The 21,174-nt window shown below is 33.0% G+C and overlaps 2 protein-coding genes across 3 annotated transcripts; both read right to left on the bottom strand.

Moving 5' to 3' along the window:
- Positions 1-1,108: 1,108 nt before the first annotated feature.
- Positions 1,109-9,896, bottom strand: LOC129293715 (deaminated glutathione amidase, chloroplastic/cytosolic). Its single transcript, XM_054931800.1, has 9 exons — positions 9,654-9,896; positions 8,892-9,028; positions 8,399-8,527; positions 7,027-7,085; positions 6,331-6,443; positions 6,130-6,222; positions 4,524-4,626; positions 3,747-3,829; positions 1,109-1,616 (listed from the first exon to the last, which is right to left on the bottom strand). The coding sequence occupies exons 1-9, from the start codon at positions 9,876-9,878 to the stop codon at positions 1,575-1,577; spliced, it is 984 nt and encodes a 327-aa protein (XP_054787775.1). The 5' UTR covers positions 9,879-9,896; the 3' UTR covers positions 1,109-1,574.
- Positions 9,897-12,244: 2,348 nt separating this feature from the next.
- Positions 12,245-19,015, bottom strand: LOC129293313 (uncharacterized). 2 transcript variants are annotated; one of them, XM_054931210.1, is made up of 6 exons: positions 18,815-19,015; positions 17,904-17,943; positions 16,128-16,539; positions 13,999-16,009; positions 13,623-13,829; positions 12,245-12,736 (listed from the first exon to the last, which is right to left on the bottom strand). In XM_054931210.1, exons 3-6 carry the CDS (start codon positions 16,463-16,465, stop codon positions 12,419-12,421), a joined length of 2,874 nt encoding a protein of 957 aa, XP_054787185.1. In that variant the 5' UTR covers positions 16,466-16,539; positions 17,904-17,943; positions 18,815-19,015; the 3' UTR covers positions 12,245-12,418. The 2 variants fall into 2 exon arrangements, with proteins under 2 accessions (XP_054787185.1, XP_054787183.1); XM_054931208.1 differs by having other exon boundaries at positions 16,128-16,566; positions 18,815-19,014.
- Positions 19,016-21,174: the final 2,159 nt, after the last annotated feature.

The following is a 21,174-nucleotide window of genomic DNA, read 5'->3' as shown; positions in this document are numbered from 1 at the left end:
ACTTTGGATTAATGTTGTCATGGTACATAAAAAAAGTTTTCACGATTTAGGTATAGAAAAACGACAAACTTTACAAAAAATAAAAATAATAACAACAATGTGGGCAAAGAAAATTTGCCAAATCGTCATTTTCCTATGTCTAAATTGTGATTGTTCTATGTCCAAATTATCATTTTCTTATGTCCAGGTTCTCATTTTCATATTTCCCCTCTTTTATTTTTTACTACCATCACTTGATGCACTACACAACGAACCATGTACTATTTGTAGAAGAAAGAGCCTTGGGTTCCAAGTACAAATTTATGGCTAATAATCATTCTTAAACAATACCCAATGATTTTGACTTGGAGGCTACTCCAAGTAATTTCTATTATTTTTTTATTCATTTATTAAATTTGGGCCTAAAATTATTGATGATTTTAACATTCCCCTCTGTTATCTTTTCTCCCATGTTTTAACATTCCTGGAATAAGTTGATTAAACTTTTCACATTTAGACCAATTAAACATCACAATACAAAAAAGTCACCAACACTTAGGATTAATGTTGCCATCGTACTTACTAAACTTGAAAGAACTCTGGATTTCTTCAGAATGGACATTTCCAGAGGCAAACACAACTTCTCTAGTTTAAGCGAACCCCATGTGATAGTGCTTAACAAGGCTCCCAGTTGATCCTTTAACGTGACAATTAAAGACGGTCAAAGAAAGAATTTACGCCATGTTTGGTTTACAAGAATATTTGAAAATATAAAGGGAAGCTAAGAATTCTCCTATAATCACCCACTATCTGAAACTATCAAAAGGATGAGAGACTTTGCTATGAAAAATTAGATCATTACTTATTGGCCATATATATAGAGAAACTAATAATTGTGTGATTTGCTTACTCACCAAGCTTTTGGGATGTAGAAATTTTTCGTACTCTCACATCACTTGATTGGATATCACTTTGCATGGTCTTGTATTAAAAAATAAAAGGAAATGACGTATGATCAACTTGATTATTTACTCACATACAAATTGTCAAAAGCAAAACCATGATGTATCATACCTGTCCTAAGAATTATCACTAAAGCGAAGTTGAATGCAACAAATCTAACTCTATATTCGGGGGAAAAGAAAACATTTTATCTTGCAGTTGAATTTATAATACATATACATCATGAAGCATGCACCAATGGCTTGCAGATGCAAGTCTTTATTACAGCAAGACAGTCATTCTATGACCCTATCAACAAATACTGATTCCGATTATACATTGGTTCACATTATCCTTCAACATAATCTAAAATGCAAGTCCCATCAAATATCAATTAACTCTCCAAGGGAGGAAAAAAAGAATTCTTTTGTATCACTTTACCACTCAAATGTTTAACTTTATTTCAATTTCATCCATTTTGAAGTTGAGCAAAAATTTTACAGAATTGAAAAATTCGGTAAAACCAGATTTTTGCTCTATTTCAATTCTGTTGTCAGAAAAAGACACAGCTGTTGCACAAAGAAATTTGCATACTCTTTTACCCATGGAAACTTCAGATAGCCCAGAGAAATGCAAGAGGACATGCCCTCAAGCTATAAAGATGAAGCTTTCGAGAAGTCCAATGGCTGCCTTTGCTGAAATTAGAATAAGATCCTGTGTCAGGAATTTAACACAACAGAAATCCAATTACGCATGCAGATGCAAATGCAGCCTTAATAGCACATGGATACAAAGAGGAGGCGGTATGGCGCAGGATACATGATATATAAGCAATTGGAACCAAAAATATAGAACTCCATTTTGGGCTGTATCAAAGATTTATTGTTTCACTTACTGCTCAAATAGTTGATTTTATTAAAAATAAAAATAAAATTTCTTCGAAATAGAACATTTTTGAGGGAGTTAGCTGATATTTGAGAATCATCTTAAGAGGGCCTGACTATGGACACCCATTGCATGAACCATCCTAGAATAGACAGTCCCTGAACCGTCCCAGTTGAGTTCGGGACTGGAAGTTTTTTTATTTCTACTTATAAAACTAATAATGCAAAAAATTTATGTATAAATTATACTCATCAAGCAATGGTTGTCAGCAGAGTTTTAAATTTCCAGGATTAGTAATCAACATGAAATGTAGGACCCTGCTAAACAATATAAATTCAAGGGCACATGATATACTACATTTTCTTTCAATACAAAGGAAGGCTAAGCCTAAACAAGATGTTACTACATGTTAGGAATGCATAATTTCCCTTGAATTACAATAGAAATTAACCCCACAAATGGAGAAAAACAGAGAAGGCAACAGGGAAAAGTTCTAAGCATTTTTAGGGGCTAGAACCTCCCAGATGAATTACCAAATTTTCTAGTTGCATTCTGCTCTGCTCTCACCCCCTCTTTATCTCCAATAGCCTTAACCAATAATCATCTAGAAGTTCACATTCAAGCCACCACGTCTCCAACTATAACACCCTTTATTTTATAGTTTAGGGATCTAGTGCTACAAGTTGACCACAGTTTAAGTGAAAGTCAGACCTGTGAGCAGGCCTAACAGAAAGTCATTTTTCATTTTAACGTTTGGAACCTTTCTTTGAACCGTGATACTAGACATCAAAATTCTGAAGCCAATTCTTTGTTTTTCCTAAAGCCCTTTTCAATTCATATTCATGCACCTCAAAGATTCTGGCCACATTCAAGAACGCAGTGACTTTTGCTTTTGGTGATTTTTGACAGCAAAATTCAGGGATTTATGGTTGATTTTTTTTTTAAATGATTTTTTATTGCCTATACAAAGAGCATCAGAGGAGAAACTTTGCCCAGTAGCGGTTGTCATAGCTTTAGAGAGCCTAAAATGAACTTTCTATTTTAATTAAATTGCAAGGAATATAAGTAGTTAGTTCATATTACTTTTTACTTTTTGTGTTATATATTATAAACTCTCTTTGGTCCTTATTGTAGGACACTTTCAACCGTTTTACATATTTTACGAAAAGTTAGCTTTTTTCTTGATATCATAAAAAAATGAGATATATTTTCACTTTTACCTTTAGTTTTAAATAATAATACAATAGTAATACAAGAAAGGTTAAAATTGAAAAAAGTTATTTAATTATTACAAGATGTCCTATATTTGCACCAAAAATTACTTTTAGAAAGTGTCTTACAAATAGGACTAGCGGGAGTATGTATATATATCTTTTAGATTGCAGTTATAATTAAAATTTGTTATCATATTTTAATTAGTAGTACCAACATAAAACACAATTAAGCAAGCAGATCTCAAATATTCTTCTCGTCTTATAGTGAAAATATACCATTCTAATTTAATTTCTATTATATATCCAAAAATTAAGGTCATGAATGATATGACTGCTTCGAAATTGTTCAGCCCGCAAATAAAATTTTCATCTAAAGTACAAGGCATATTATTGTCATATAAATGCTTCTTACAGACTATTAAATATATTACTTAACACCATATTGATCAATTCTGCATCTAAAAGGGAATTTTACATTTTAGAAGATTTTTAACCAGACATTATTAGTAGCTACCAAAAAGCTAATAAATTCCCAAATGGATCCTTTAAGTAATCCATAACCGTATTGGGGTTGGGTCTCCCACCATTCAAGTAATTAGGTCATAAAGGCCAGCAGGTACTACAGTGGACAAATTACAAAATCATGGCATGAATATACCACGGATGGACCTCCAGGTCACTATTCTTACGCATTTTAATACAAGTCCCCAATATAACAGAAATTACCTTAGCAATTGGCATCTTTTCCCGGACAGAATCTACTAATGATAAATCAATATCAGCTATAGCAATCCCTGTAGACAAGCGATCTGAAATAGAAGAGCTAGAATGAGACAGAAAAACTTCAGATTTAAACTGCTGGCAGTTCTAGCCAGAAAAATAATAAAAATAAAATGAAAAAATTACTAGTATAATATGATCCTATTCCAACAAGTGCACTTGTTGAAACTTATAGGAAAAGCATGCATCCAACAAATTAAAAATGCAAAGTTAGTGCAGGAAAGCAATGCACTCAAAACCATCAAGCAAGCCAAAGAAAGGCCCGCTGCAAAATTCTCTAAGAAAGAAGAAACTTGACCCTAAATCACATCTCTTGTCTCCTATAAATATCTCATTCCCTCTTTATTTAATCTTTGTATGAAATGTTGAGGCATGATATCAAGAGTATACTGAACTGACTATCATGTGGTAAACTCCATAAATCTAACATAAAAGTTTGGCAACAACAGAAGTTGAATTCGTGTAAGAGAATGAACAATGGTCACAAAACTAGCACCGAAAATCTGATAATACGATAAGCAGTGAGGGAGGAAAATGAATTCAGAACAGTGACTTTTCCAACCCACAATTGTAGCTTTTGTGAGAGTATCAGTTAGAATAGAAGTCTGATAGGTATTATATATTACATGATATACTACAAAAACCCCTAATGCCATATTTTACTTTCAATGAAGAATCAATCAAGTTGGAATTATATGCATGCAACAGGAAGGAGATTTTTACCAGGTAATTGACCAATAATGGTTCCCCATGGGTCAATAATTAATGTATCACCATAACTTTCTCTTTTATCATTATGTTTGCCAGCTTGTGCAGCAGCTATGACCTGATAATTCAAACAAATAGCCACTCCCAAATGTGAGCAGAAAATAAGAACAAGTTCCATCTAAGAACCTGGATGAATCTATAATGAGTTTCCACTTCAATTATATAAAATTAAATGCTTTATTCTTCACTGCCACATAAAGGTTTTCAACTCATACTTACCCATCACTTAGATCTGCAGTCTAACTGGCACAGTATCAGACATTACAACAACAACAACAACAACAAGCCTTTATCCCACTAGGTGGGGTCGGCTACATGGATTGCAAGACGCCATTGTGCTCTATTATTTATCAAACTTTTAGGAATATTATTAATTAACAGATCGTGTTCAATAACTTCCAAAAGTGTTCTCTTAGGCCTTCCTCTACCTCTCTTAATCGGACTCAAAGTTATATGTTCTACTCTTCTCACTGGTGCCTCCCTTGGTCTTCTTTGTACATGCCCAAACCATCTCAATCGATTTTCTACCATTTTTTCCTCAATAGGTGCCACCCTCACTTTTTCGCATACGTGCTCATTTCGAATTTTATCTTTACGTGTATGTCCGCACATCCATCGTAACATTCTCATCTCTGCTACTCCAACTTTATGCTCTTGCTGTCCCGTTAGAGCCCAGCATTCACTACCATATAACATTGCCAGTCTGATAGCAGTGCGATAAAACTTTCCTTTAAGTTTATTAGGCACCTTACGGTCGCAAATAATTCCTTTAGCTTTTCTCCAATTAAACCACCTAGCTTGAATTCTATGTGAAATATCTCCACTGATTTCGCCATCATTTTGAATAATGGCTCCTAAATATCTAAACTTTTCCACTTGAGGTATAATTTGATCTCCCAATTTCACTTCCAAATTATTGTCGAATAGTCCTTTACCAAATTTACAATATAAATATTCTGTCTTACTTCTACTCAGACGAAAACCTTTCGACTCCAATGTCCTCCTCCATAACTCAAGTTTGCAATTAACCTCTTCTCTTGTATCTGCTATAAGAACTATATCATCCGCGAAGAGCATACATTTCAGAATTTCCCCTTGAATATGTTCCGTCAAAACATTTAAGATCAAGTTGAACAAATAAGGACTTAGAGATGATCCCTGATGTAGTCCAATCTTTATAAGAAAATCCTTTGTTTGACCACTAGGCGTTCTTATACTAGTCTTTACCCCCTCATACATATCTTGTATGGCTTTAATATAAGCAATCCGTACTCCCTTTTTTTCTAATGCTTTCCAAAGCACTTCTCTTGGTATCAGACATTATTGAAATTAATAACAAAGCCATTGAAATCTTCAAATTCCATAATCACTTAATATATATTACCAATTACTATATTGTTTTACAGGAAATCAATTTATATAGGTAAATGAGAAGGAAGGCCTCTAAAAGAACTTAACGTCTCTAAGCATTGGGATCTGAATCACATAGCAGTTTGGGATCAGGAAACCAAGGTAAGAAAGAGAGAATGCAATGCTTTCAGGTGTAAAATTAATTTCTCACATAGCATTGAGTTTCAATTGCACGAGCACGAAGAAGAATCTCCCAATGTGCTTGACCAGTCACTTTAGTGAAAGCTGCAGGCACCAAGAGCACCTAGAAATTTAAAACGTAATCAAATTTCAGAAGTTAAACAACCCATTTTAATTATAAAGGAAGCAATTTTTTCTTTTTTGGGTACAGGAAGCAATAATATTTGAATACCTGCGCTTCATGCTGAAATCGCAATAACTGGTAAAGCTCTGGGAATCTCAAATCATAGCAAACAGTGAGACCCAAACGACCAATAGGACTGTCTACTGCAACAACATCCTTTCCTGAAGGCAACAAGATACAAGATTATCACATGGAAAAATTTAGAATATTATAATGCTTATTTTCTCTGTCAAGGTAACCATCACCCAAACCTGCAAAACACATGGAAGTGATCGTTGTTTAAGTTCTTGATTTGTGGTTGCACAAACATGTGAATGGCCATACTTTATCTGTGTGCTTAGGTTAGTATGTCTGAATATGCTTTCCTTCATTTTAATAAGGTTTTGTTTGCAACATATTGGAGTTTGAATAATGTTCACCTTGAATATAAGCGTTAGAATAGTCTAAGAATGTGGTGACAATATTAAAATACATGCATTGATTACGTAGTAGATTTATTACTCTTCCACTTGACCACATTTATGATGATAACTACAAAGACCTGGCCTAGCAAGTAAAGATCCCATTCAAATTAGTCCTTATTTTTTTCCCTCTCTGTTAAAAGTGCCCATAATAATAAACGATCATTTTGTCTATTTATTTATTTTGCTTCAATAACCATCGTAAAACAGAGAAGGTCCAGCAAAGATCAAAGCAAGAAAATGACTCATTAGTTTGGCACCTTGTAAAGAGGTGATATCCTACCTGCTTCTGTAAAACTACTTTCTTTATATACCCTTCCACCAGGAACATCAACATCAAACCTAAAAAATATAGCAAAGTGAAATAACGATGTTAATATACATCTAGCAACATCTAATATTTCAGTTGAATAAGTTCTTATTACATTGAGGGAAGAACTCATTAATAATTCAATAGGCTCACAATGGACTGTGCCAATTTTTAAATGCCATGCCATTATATTTTTGGTATATATTGTCTCTGCATTTTTTAAAAAAGAGTGAGGCTAATGGTTTGGTGGGCCATAAGGAATGCAGTTGACCAGTATTATTTTTATATGGTGATAAGAAAAAATTATTGACAGTTGCATCATTTTTACTCTCAATGTTTAGAGGATCCTACACCTTTCAAAAGAGAGAATTACATATCACATAAATCATTCATCTTTAGATATGGCACTACAAACTCCGCTACTCTAAACTATACATGTACAGAGGCCCCACATTGTGAGCTTTATGTCAAATTTTGTTTATCTATTACTTGTAATTCACTTTCTAGTCTTTTCCCATGCAGCACTATCCCTCCATATCATCTTTCACCATCTTAATTTTCTTTCAGTAATTTTACAGAGAGCTTGACCTCTCAAATGGCAAACGTTTTGACTATCAGATCTGCTTTGAGTGGTAGATGTAATGGTTAAAACATTCAACCTCTTGATACATTGAGCTCCCCATTGGATGCATGACCCTTTCCTTTTCAAATACAAGACTGACTCTCACACACATCATCACTTTCATTTCAGCATTCATTGAAACACCATAGGACTCTCTCTTTTCTTCCTCACAATTTCCCTCCAGATGTCACCTCCTTACTCCCTCAAGGAACAACCTGGCTCACCAAAAAAACCCTATTTCCCAAAACACTTGATTGATTAAATCAAAGTTTAGGGTTTGACTCAAACTGGCAATCCAACCAGTTAGGTTGGCCTATTTTGAGGATTATTTTATACTTAAGCTCTTAGATTTGATCATTTAGTGATATTATGGTACAATATCCTCACTGCCAAGTCAAACTCATGACTTGATAGGTGAAAGCAAAGTGCTCACACCAGCCAGCCAAGAGCTGAATTGGCATTTAATGATATTGCAATTATCATTTCCTTTATCCACTTGTCCTTCTATCTCTTTTTTCTTTTCTCATATAGTAGAATTTCACACATTCTCCCTGTTCTCTCTTCTCAAACCAATTTTCTGTCCTTTTATTTCTGCCAATGTGCATGTGATGAAACAATATAATCAACCTAAACTAAAAGCAGCATCACCTTGAAAAGATAAAAAGACCAATATAACAGTTCAAACGAATTCTGAAAGAAAATATCATAAGCATTTTGTCTTACAGGTGTATCTTTCTATAAGAGCTTCTAATTTTCCCAGTGTCATCTACTACAACATGGGTGTTACACAAGTGATCATCATCAGATCCTCTTTCTTGGAAGCCTCCAAGTGATAACCAGATGCTGGACTCTCTGCATTATCAAAATATGTAATTCAGTTACATGATTAAAGAAACCATCATCAGCTATTTGCTCAAAATGAAAAATCAACGTGAGCATATGCATGCATTTTAAAAGAGCCATATTGGCAACATTTGGATCATCTTCAGAAAAACAGATAAAATGAATATGAACAATCTGTCACACAGCAAACAAAAATTAAAGAACATCATAAACCATTGACCATGCAGGAAAGAATCAATAATAGCATGCATGGTCTTAGAAAGAAATCCAGTTGCATGATTTGAGGTAGGCAAGAATAAATGACTAGCAATCATACTATAGAGCATGCTTATATAGATTCATTAAAAAATCAAGGAACACCTTACTTTATTACCTTGCCAAAGAGCAGTATTTTTGCATAATTGGTCCATCCAAGGGTTCTGCAATCTTAACACTGTCCCCATCCTTAGAACCCACAAAAGAAAATGCCTCGGGAAAGCAAAGTAACTTTGCTCCAGCTGATGCTGCTTCCTTTGCAGAACATTACCCAACAAAAGAAATATCCCTTGATCAATATATTACAAATAACCAAACTAGAGAAAACGAAGTTATGGTTGTTCATCAGGAAGTTACAGTCTCATTTTGCAATATTTCCAATAAATTAGCTAATTAGTTGACAAAATCTGGCCCTGCCACAGAAAACAGTTTAAAATAAAACTCTGCCATCAATCTACCCCATGAGAATTTATTGACATCACTTTGATCCATAAAACTTTTTTACCATGAATTTCGTTATCAATGTTTTTTTTTTTTTAAAAAAAAACTCTTGGTCCTGAGACTCACTCATGAAGATTGAATCTAATATTAACGTTATCCCGCGGCAAATGTTCACATCATTACTCCATCTCATCAATTCTGTTCTCCAAACAACGTTATGGTAAGACTAGAATGATATGAGCTGGCCAGAAAAAAAGAAAAAGAATAGAATGATATATTTTCCGAACTATGACAATTTCTTTTCAAAATGACACCATAAATTACTGACTCATCAGAAAAGAGAGAAAATAAAACCAGCAACAAATTACAAATTCCGAGACATAAAGCGAACCAAGTTAAGAAAGGAAAAGAAGTGAAACTAATGAAAAACATTTGATACTTTAACGAGTCGAGAGCAGGTGGCGAAATTGGCTGCAAGATCGTTAATGGAAGTCATCTGAGCGGCAGCAACTCGGACTGAGTTAGTGGCCATAGTTGATGACTCGCCAGCGAAGGCAGCATGCGCGGTCAAAGAGCATACGAGTTGGCGCTTATGGCCCAACGGTAATTGAAGAATCTGAGGCTCGATGACTCTACCAAACGAATGCACTGATGCACTGAACATGACACCCCTTTACCCGGATTTTCAGACAAAATTCATTTTATTCAGTCGACATACGGTGCGTTTAGGCTGTAACAATATATTGTTACATTATTACTTTTTTTTTTAAAAAAAAATAGCAATATTAATGAAGACAATCAACAAAAGAATGAGGAGGGTACATCTCGAGGTTGAGAAAAAGTTTGCATGTTTGCATATAAGCTTAGGCTTGTAGTCCCTATACTGGCTTGGCCAAAGCTTAAGCTAACTTGATAGGTGAGAAAAGTGCATAATGATAAAATTGATAATTTGAGCCAAATTTAATACACCAACCTAAATAAACTTTAAAAAATAAAAAAAAACATATAAGGTAAAGCTTTGGAAAACTATTTTTTATATATATAACCAGGCATTTTGTGCTGGTTCAAATACACTTAAAAAATTTGAATCAAGTTCATTTAAATTTGAGCTAGTTTAATACTCCAATAAGAATTTAATTTATTTTTTATTTTTTACATTATTAACTAATTAGTAATTATTCATGTTATTTTCTCATTATTTGTATTTTAATTGAACTAACTATAAATGATGGTTTTTTTTTTTTTTGGTGTGTGTTGTTGTCATACCCATATCCACATTTTTGATAAAGAGTAAACTTGAAAGTTTGACTTGTAGTTTTTTTTCTCCTTAAAAAAAATAATCATAACATTTCTAGTTTTTGAGCTAGCCTAAATAAACTTATGGTACCTAAATTATTTATTAGTTCAATCAATATTTTAAAGTTTCATACAGACATCATTATCTCATCGTTCCAAGAAAAAAATGCAGACAACATTGCAAATTCATTAATAAGCACCAAGAGGATTGGGAAAAAAAAAAAAATGTTTGCTCCAAGTAGAGGGTGAAAAGAAAAAATTCTTTTTTTCCAAGAAGATAAACCTCTTAATATTTTAAGTTATACTTAAGAAAAAATATAACAGTTAACTCCTACATTTTGGTTGTGTTTTATTTTTAATTCTCACAGTTTTATTTCATTGTTCTTAGTCAATATTAATTCCTATAGATTTAAAAATCTATATAACAACTATGAACTATCATCAACAAAATTAATTTCGCTATAACTTTGTTAAACTCTTCGCTAACAATATATGGTAAAACCTAAAAATATACTTGACATGAAAATAAGACATATTAAACCTTCAACGTAGACGTATTAAACTAGATGTAATTAAAAATAGGATTAAATGATAATTTAAACATTAAATTATAGACTTAGAAACAATTTAAACCTAAACACGTATTTAGTGCATTTTACGGCCTTTACAATTACATTGATGGCATTCTTGGCCCATGGTTAAGGTAAAATTACGTTGAAGGCCACGCAAACAAATTAATTATTACAAATATCATTAATAGCAGAAGTAAAACTATTTATACCAGTATATAATTCTCTTAATTTGAACTAAATTTCTCTCCATTGGATTGGTAGAGCATCTGACACTTCCTCCCTCCCCCGCCCCCCCCCCTCTCTCTCAACGCCTCTCTCCTCCCACTCCTCCGACATGCCCCGCCCCCATGAAGGTGAATCCAAGCCGCGACATCGTTGGCGGTGGCGGCAGCTATGGCTATGGGTCTGACGTCGGTGGTGAGGAGTTTGAGCTCGGACTTGATAATAGTGAGGCTGCAGAATCAAGGGGTAAACTTGGAGGAGTGGGAGGAGAGACGCTGCAATCCTTAATACGAATGGCTTCATTATTTGGGTTCTCACCAAGTGCAACCAGTTTCACTAATCTTAATGTGAGGTTTGAAGATTTCATCACGTACAGCTCCAATCCCATGGCTTCATTATTTGGTCTTGGAAGATCAACCAATCAGCATTGACATAGCAAGTGTCAGATGCATAATAGGCCCCCCCAAAAAAAAAAAAAAAACACAGAGAGAGAGAGAGAGAGAGAGAGAGAGAGAGAGAGAGAGAGAGAGAGCTACCTCATATGTGGATTAAGTAGAACATGGCAGACGAAAGCAAGATCAAATGCATGTCAAGTCGTTAGCAATATGCATCAGCAAAATTAACGTTATCAATGCCAGCTAATGGTTCTTATTTGTACTTTTAAAATTGTAGGGACTAACATCATAGATGAATTAAACTAAAAGAATAGGAACCAAAAATAAAATGCAATCAAACCATATGGACCAAATATTATTTTTTTCCCATGCTTAAAATATTAAAAGGGAAAAGTAAGCAGATGTCTCATGTTTGGCATGGAATTTAAAGTGAGCCACAATGCCATACTATTTATAATTTATAAATGATTCAAAGTTACATATCATAGAATGATATGTTAATTGATGATAACAAGAGTCAAAATCAAATACGAGAGAGCAGAAGATATAATAATATGGCCTAAAAAGGAAACAAAGGTTTTACAAAATAAAGCAAGCAAAAATTCATGCATAGAATCAAGAAAAGAACCTTCAAAACCTCATTCACAGATATATAGAACTATGGACAATGTAGAGAGTGTTGACTTGGCCTATAAAAAAGAAATATGCTTTTATAGTAGCTAGTTAAGCAAAAATTCATGCATAGAATCAGGACTCCCAAGGAGATCAAAGGGCTTTTTACCAAGGGAGTCTTTTAATATTGTTATTTGACCTTCCTTTACAAGTATATCTTCATCAAGGACCTCTATCTTCTTCTTCAATTCAGTGATCTCCGAGTCCAATAGCATATTCTGCTCATTATATTGCTTCACTTTTTCCCACATGCGATCTCTCTCCTCAGTTACTTGGGGCAATATTCCCTTAACGATTGCCAATTCTTTCATAGATTCTTTCAGATCACTTTGGAGGCGGTTTGTGCTCTCATCTTTCTTAAACATCTGTTACACAGGAACATGAAATTAATTTTGAAACTTTTCCAAGAGGCAGTGGGAACAGGTGCAAGCAACAGCAACTTCAAAAAGTACTGCCAGGAACCCTCTAAGGCCCGATATTTCTATTCAAAAATAAATGAATGAATGAATAAAATATTACTATAACTGGGGGCAGAAATGGGCTACGTAACAAGGCTTTGGTCAAGTAGGCCTGAACATGTGTTGTAGATCAGAAGCCTGAGCTCGACCTGAAATCTGTATAAGACTTTTTTTATGGCTCAAACCTGAGCCTATTTAAAACCTAGCTCAGATTGGAAGCCTATTCAAAAGCCTACTTAAAAGCAAGCCTTTTAAAAAGACTTACATATTAATTTTAAACATATCAAATATGCTTTAGACTAGTAAAGTCTATATATATAACTTGATTTATCAATTACAATATATAATAATTAAGAGGATTTACCAACTACAATACAATACAACAATGAAATAACAAGATTAAAATTACTATATAAGTCCAATTTGATTGAAAACATAACTAAAAATAAAAAGAATGCATTGATTAAAATCAAATGATGAAATTGATGTATATGTAATATATTACATAATAATATATATGTAAATAAACTGATCTATTGGACTCGTAGGTTAGGCTCCATAAAAATAGACTTGGCCTATTTAACTAAATAAGTCTAATTAAAGGCCCAAACTTGATTTAAGCCAATTTAGTAAATAAGTTAGATTGGGCCTAAAGTAGGCTAGGCTATCCTGGTTTACTTCAACCCTTAATGTCTGTCACAAAACTCTATATTGTTTCATTGAAGACATTTTCCGTGGAAAACGGCCTGCTTAACCATACTAAAATTGATGAAAGTTGATAGTGGGGACTGACCTGAAGCTCAAGTTCCTTCAACTTATGGTTGACACATGAATGGTTGGCTAGTGCATTTTGCACCTCAGCTTTAAGTATGTCATTTCCTCTTACAGCAGTGGCAAGTTCAGCTTGCAGCTGCTCAATTTGGAGCTCTTTTGAGTACAGCTTCTCTCTTAAGAGACTCGTTAACAAGCATTCGGCTTTAAGTTCAGTTCTTATTATATCCTGCATAAAATTTAAAAAAGATAAATGTATGCCTTTAATAAAAAGAATGCACAAAGAATAGAACATCTTATAATGCTATTAATCAAAGGTTAAAAAATAAAGAAAAGACAATTTACAATCTGCATTTTTTCTAAATATAATAATTTACAAAGGTCCAGAAGCAACTTACCTCAGATGATTGATCATTCAGTTTAGCTAGATTGTCGGGATCAATAAACTGCGACTGAAATTTAGTTGTTAATAAACTTGACTTTTCAGCGAGCAAAGCTGACATCATCTGCAAACTCCTAGTCAAGCCCTCAATTCCACTTTTAAGACTCTGAATTTTACATTCAGATTCAACAATAAAATGCCCATCCAGACCACTTTTTATGACCTCCATTTCCTGTTGTGAATCTTGAAGAAGCTGATCTCTGATGAATTCAATCAACTTTGAGCATAAGTTGGAGCTTTCATTTAGCATCGTTAGACCTTGATTTTGCAGACAACAGACACGGGCCAACATTTCTTTATCTAGCTTATAAGTAGCAGCAACGATTTCTTTCCCATCTCCTTTTAAGCGGTTTAGTAGAGTTATATTTTCTTGGCGAAGAGAATCTGCTTCAACCCTATAAGATTCTAACTCCCTTCTCAAGGCCAATTCTGCCCCTGATAACCTCATTTGCTCCATTTGCATTTTTGCAACATGCGTCTCCACCCTCTCCATAGATTGATCCTTTTTGAAGTCCTCACTAAATGCATCTCGTAACCCTGTGATTGTCTTCTCTTGATCACTGCATGTTCTTAGCAATCTTGTGATGGACTTGTGTAACTCTTTACATTCCTTCTTCTTCTCTTCATAATTTCTTCGGTAAATGTCCCTGTTTTCTTCAACCATCTTACACTTCTCTTGTAATTCCAAGGCATTTTGTTGAAAATACAAGTTCTGCTCTTTCATTTCTTCCATCTTTTCGGTCATTTCCTTCAGCTGATGGTCAGAACGAGTCATTAGATTTTTGGTTTCTGTTTCCCTGTCACCAAAAGATGAGACTTCCCTTTGAAGTGATACATTGTGCTCAGCAAGCTCTCTAACACGTTCACGAAGCCTTTGCTCTTCTAACTGATACTTCTCAAGCTTAAGTGACCAGTCTCTTGACCTTCTGTCTAATTCTTTCTCCAGTCCTGACTGTGTCTCATTCTTTTCCTTTTCTAGCCGTCGAGCCTGTAACCCCGATTCTTCCTTTAAGCATCTAAGCTCTTCCCTAGCAGATGTTCTTTCAGCAATGCGAGACTGGAGAAGGCCTGAAACTTCCATTGCCAAACTTAACCTCTCCTCTTCTAGGTTTCTGATTGTCTGAACCAACACTGACAGATCAAAACCACCATCAAGAAGAAAGCTCTCTCTTTCAAATTCCTTGGAAAAAAGAGTAACTCTCTCTTTGACTTCTTTTAATCGTCTTTGTAGCTCTGCATCAATATCCTCTTCAAGGATAACACAGCTTAAGCCCTCATAGTTGGCTGCTGGGAAAACATCATGTTTCTGGAATCTTTGATCATCAGTGCAGTGATAACCATCTGCCATTCTGTGAGGTTTATCAAAAGAATAACCTTTTGGCAGAGCCTCTTCTGGATCTGACTCACAGCATTCATTTTCAGATCTAGCGAATATATCTTCAACTGTAATTGGATTATCAAGACCAACCTCTTTTGAACTGATTTTGGACAAAGAATGAAACTGAGAAAGTCTTTCAATGACATTTTTTGCCAGGCTCCGAGGAGATTCATGTCCAAACCCATTTTCTTTCCAGTCTTTGGATGAGAAGTGAATGTCAGCGCCTTTTGCTTCTCTACATGAATGAGCTCTTGGTTTATATCTAGCACCACCATCAGTTGGTGAATTAGGTGCTGTGTACTGATTTTTTGGAGGAAGCTTCATGCCATAATTTCCATTTTCACCACAACTTTTCTGTAAATTTTTCCTTGACCTACTTTTCTCTGGCTGCTGCTCTCCATCAATGTAACGGTCAACTATCTTACTATAAATGTTACTAGAAGAAGTGGAAGAGTTCCCAGATGAATCATGATAAGACCTTGAAGAGCTAGCTGAGCCAGGCCTCTCAGTTCCATGTGAAATTTTTATAGACGAATGCCTTTGCTTCTCAGGGCTAAGAGTCTGAAAACTAGAAGAAACTAGGAAATCTCTGCAAGAAAGGGGGAAAAAAGTAAATATAAACAATGAACTATAAGTTTCTATAGGATCTCTCTATGTGTGAGCGTGTGCATGCTTTAAAATCAAGTGATATAAATTCTTATTCTTACTGGGATGAATTCTCGTATTGATGATATTGATCACTTGATATGAAACTAGGAGACCTATTATGATCGTTGACCTGGTAGGCTGCTGTTGACAAAGACCTGCTCCTTCTAAGACTTGGTCCACTACTAGAACCCTGGCTATTTGATACGTGCCTTTGGGATTTGGAGAACAATCCCTTTGGACTCTGGAAGCTATCCTCGGCTCTGCCATGAGCCTGACCATATAATCCACTTTCTGATGAGTTCTCCCAACATATTTGCTTATTTGTGGATCTTGGGGGAATTGCATTATTGCTCCCACTGCTTGACGCAGAAGATTTAAAAAAGAATAGTTTCTTCATATGTTGATGATCCTTTGTAATTCCAACAAAATCTCATGAAGGTGATCAGCTTTCCTGAGATCTAAGGAACCAGCCTGCCAATAAGTCAGATCTCAATGAACCTAAAAATAAAAGGAAAAACATAAAAAGCCAATATCAGTGCAAAATTTATATATATATATATATCTTTCTTAAACAGAATAGTAGTAAGGAGGATTATTTGATTAGATGAAAAAGAACAAAACTGAAAGGAGAAAAAGGATGTCACAGGGAAGATATACTTTATAAATTATAACTAAAGAAAGATAAGCTCTATCTACTCTTTTAATCTTCACACAGATATCTTTAAAATGGGAAAAAGAAAAAGGAAACTTACCAACTCTTATGCAAGCTTATTTAACAAATGGTTTAACATAATTCAATTAAATAGGAAAATAACTATCCCAACCATGCAACGAAATAATAAGGAGCAACAGAAGCCAGCCACAATAATATTAATAATATTAAGCCTATAGCTATTCAAACAAGCTATCCCAACCCAGACATTATGGACTGAGGCGAGGTTTGCCTGATGGTTAAATCGGTCCAGAAATTCCTAGCCCAACTCACAAGTGGTGTTAAACAAGCAAGCTGGTTTAACTTAGAGGAAAAATGCCACTGTTTCAATTTGAATTAAGTTACAGGATAAGCATAGCTTTTATTGTTGAATTGTTTATTGAACTCATGTTTTGCCAATATTTTCTTTCAACAAACAGCTGCGTCTCCCGTAGACAGATTAGATAATTAGGAAACGAGATTACTAAAAGAAAGGGAATTTGGTTCGATGTAATCCATTCTGGTAGGTGAAAGTACATAAGATGAGCCCAACAATTCTGCAACTAATTAGCACAACAATCCAATCTTTTATTCAGCCAGGCTTCACAAGGAGCACAACGTTGCATGATAAATTTAATTAATATTAACAAACAGTTTCATCACATTTTCAATCAATGTCTCTAAGAATTTGCAAGTTTTGGGATACACTTCAAAGCTTCCTATTTTTGTAGAAATCCAAAGCCATTATGTAGAGATTGCATGTTTTGATGACATACTTCAAAACCAAGTAAAATCCAAACCCAACCCACTAATTTTATGGGTCCACTCAGGGGGATTGACAGATTTTGACAGCACTGTGCAAGTACAATAATCAATATTTAGGCCTTTATAACTTTTCTCAGCCATTTTTTACCATTTTGTTGGACCAAGAGGCAAAAACGATAAGATACTCAGATATGATAAATGACCATGTTCATCTGATGTAATTTAATTATAAATGTAGTCAGCAAAAAAGAGAAAACTATGGTACGAAAGAAAATAAGATCAAACACCAATTTTTTAATTGAAAGGCATAAAATACAGAGAACAAAATAGGGCATACAAATATATACAGAACAGAACAGTTTTGGCAAGCTTTTCATACCTTTACCTTGGCTCCCAAAGAATGGTCAAGCAAAAATGAACTGTCACAGCAGGGGGAGAAAGCAAATCAGATAATACAAAAAAGAGTTACAAATCCACATATGGGTAAAGCATGAAAGGTAAAATCTTCATATGTATGCATGTATAATATAAAATTAATAAGAAGTTAAGAGCCCTTTTCTTGTTCAAAATAAAGACGAATCTATCAAAAAGCCGAGAACATATAAGTCATCGTTTTATTTTAAAATTATTCAGAGAATCCTTCAGAACGATGAGGCCAAGCAGCTTCAGCGAATAAAAAGACAAACTTGTCCCCATCTTCATCCGCATCTAAACCCCGAAATCCTCCTTCTAAGATGACGAACATGCTGTGATTCATCCCAAATTCAAACACACATGCTTAGAAGAAAAAAGGCCAATTGTCAACAATACTCTAACAATTTTAACAATAAAAACCATTTCATGGCATTTACTATTACATAGATTGAAAATTGAACCAATTCCCTCCAAGCCATTTAACAGGAAAAACTAGGAAGAAACCCTGAGCTCGGTTTGATTAGTCTGGGAAAAACCAGAGAGTGAGAGTTGTAGCACTTACGATTCAAGGTTAAAAACAAAAAAAAAACAAGAAAACCGGCGATCAGTATAATTCCATTGCTCGATACAACTTCAAAATGAACAGAAAACTTTTCCACGTACGTTTGCTCCACTTTCCCAGTAAACAAACGGAAAATACTGAAACGAAAACAACCCGTTCAACTACTTTCTACCATGAGACGATGGAACACATACAGACACACAGCACGAAAAAACTAAAATCAAGCCCCAACAAAACAAAATTCAACGAGAGAACTTACCGTTGCTCAAATGAAATCAGAAAATTAAACCAAAATCAAGAAGTTAATGACATACCATTAAAGAGAGGTATCCCAGTTTGAGCAAGAAAATTCAAATTTCGAACAGAATTTAAACAGCAAGAAATTCGTAACGCTCCTTTGCTGGGTTGGAGGCCAACGTGGTAAAGCAAGGATTGAAAAGAGGCACGGTTCAGTTTTCATGAGCGTGTGAGCATATGCCAATGCCATCCATCATTGGGGGAATTTCTACAAAAGGAAAGGGTAGTTTGGTCAGAAAATGAAAATTTCAAAAGGTGCTCGCAGTATTGTGTCGCGCGGAAAAGGCGGTGAAGGAGCGGGGTTTTGGATCAGGCGCACTGGAACTTGAACAAGCTAATCATTGTCGAGTGGGCCCCAAACATGTATTATTAAATTTCATAATTCATAATAGCTGTGTAAAATAAAATGGGACTCGATAATGATACTCAATTTAATTTAGGAAAAATTAATCATTTATACCATATAATTTTAATTAAATTATAACTCAATTACTAAACTTTAATTTATTATAATTCACTTTTTATAATTTTAACTTAATTATAACTGAATCTTTAAACTTTTACTCTTGCAATTAATCCCTACAGTTTCAATCACTTAAATATTGATATTTATATTTAAAAAAATAAAATTATAAAAGTTAAAAACATTTTGAGTCTTTAATATTTATAATATTTATAAATATTAAAATGATTTAATAATTAAAAATATTAGTAATAAATTTTAACATAATTTTAATCTTTCTAATTTTATTACTAATATTATAAATATTAAAAGTTCAAAATATTATAATTTTAATCTTTTAATTTTTAAATATTATAAATATTGAAGGTTTAAAATATTTTTAATCTTTATAATTTAATTTTTTAAAATATAAAGATTAATTTTTAAGTGGTTAAAACTATAGAGATTAAATTTAAGCAAAATTTAAAAACTAAATTACAACTAAATTAAAATTATAAGGATTAAGTTTTAACGATTCAAAATTTAAAAATTGAATAACAATTGAGCAAAACTATAAAAATTAAATGATTAATTTTTTATTTAATTTAATCTTTATATTAAGGAAAATAATTATGGGAAAAATATTTAGGAATAAAAATGTAGGTAAATTGATTTTATAATATTAAAAAATTAAGTTGTAACCTTAACTAGTGAGAGTGGAAATACGAACAGAATTGTTTAATTATACTTTTTAAAATAGGTGTTAATTTTTACTCACTTGATTAAAAAATATAAAGTACTGTTTAGGTAAGATATTAAAAAAAAGTATTTTGAATATTTTAAGGTGAATTTTTTTTTTTTTCAAAAATATTCTTAATTAATGAATTTAATTAACATAATATGAAAATTTAAATCAACCCACTTGATTAAATTAGTAAACTATTAAACTAGTTTCTTAACTAATTTAATAACTAACATGTTTTGTTTATGATCAATTTGATCACAATTTAATCATGTTTTCTTATTAATAATTTTTAAATCAGTGCTTTGATCAATTTAATGACTAGTATAGTTTTTCAATACATTGATAATTAATTATGTTTTCTAAGCAAGGGTAATCATAGAAAAAGTATATAATCAACTAAAAATGTGTTATAACATTAAATGGATGAAGTATTACATTTATGAAGTCCTTATCATTTTTCCCTAATAAAACATAATTATCAATTCTTATAGTAAATTGAATTTATAATATTAAAAAATTAAGTTGTAACCTTCAATAGTGAGAGTGGAAATACGAACAAAATTGTTTAATTATACATTTTAAAATAGGTGATAATTTTTACTCACTTGATTAAAAAATATAAAGCATTGTTTAGGTAAGATATTAAAAAAAAGTATTTTGGATATTTTTAAGGTAAAATTAATAAGATTTTTTTCAAAAATATTCTTAATTAATGAATGTAATTAATATAATATGAAAATTCGAATCAACCCACCTGATTAAACTAGCTTCTTAACTGATTTAATAACTAACATGTTTTATTTATGATCAATTTAATCACGATTTGATTATGTTTTTTTATTAATAACTTTTGAATCAGTGCTTTGATGAATTTAATGAGTAGTATAGTTTTCAATACATTGATAATTAATAATGTTTTCTAAGCAAGGATAATTATAAAAAAAGTATATAATCAATTAAAAATGTCTTATAACATTAAATGGATGAAGTATTACAATTATGAAATCTTCATTATTTTTTCCTAATAAAACATAATTATCGATCCTTATGAGTTTATTGAATTTTACTTTTAGTCTCAATAGTTTTTTTTTAGTGTTTTTAATTTTTATAAAACTAAAAAAAAGAAACTATAAGGATTTAAAAAATAAATGTCATTCAAACTTTTTAAAATTATAGGATTAAAAATATTA

This window comes from Prosopis cineraria, unplaced genomic scaffold (assembly GCF_029017545.1).
Source record: "Prosopis cineraria cultivar Desert tree isolate PC_DT_omini unplaced genomic scaffold, ASM2901754v1 PC14, whole genome shotgun sequence".
NCBI classification, from domain to species: Eukaryota; Viridiplantae; Streptophyta; class Magnoliopsida; order Fabales; family Fabaceae; genus Prosopis; species Prosopis cineraria.
The sequence above is the reverse complement of the archived record's forward strand: the minus strand, read 5'-3'. Positions and strand labels throughout refer to the sequence as shown.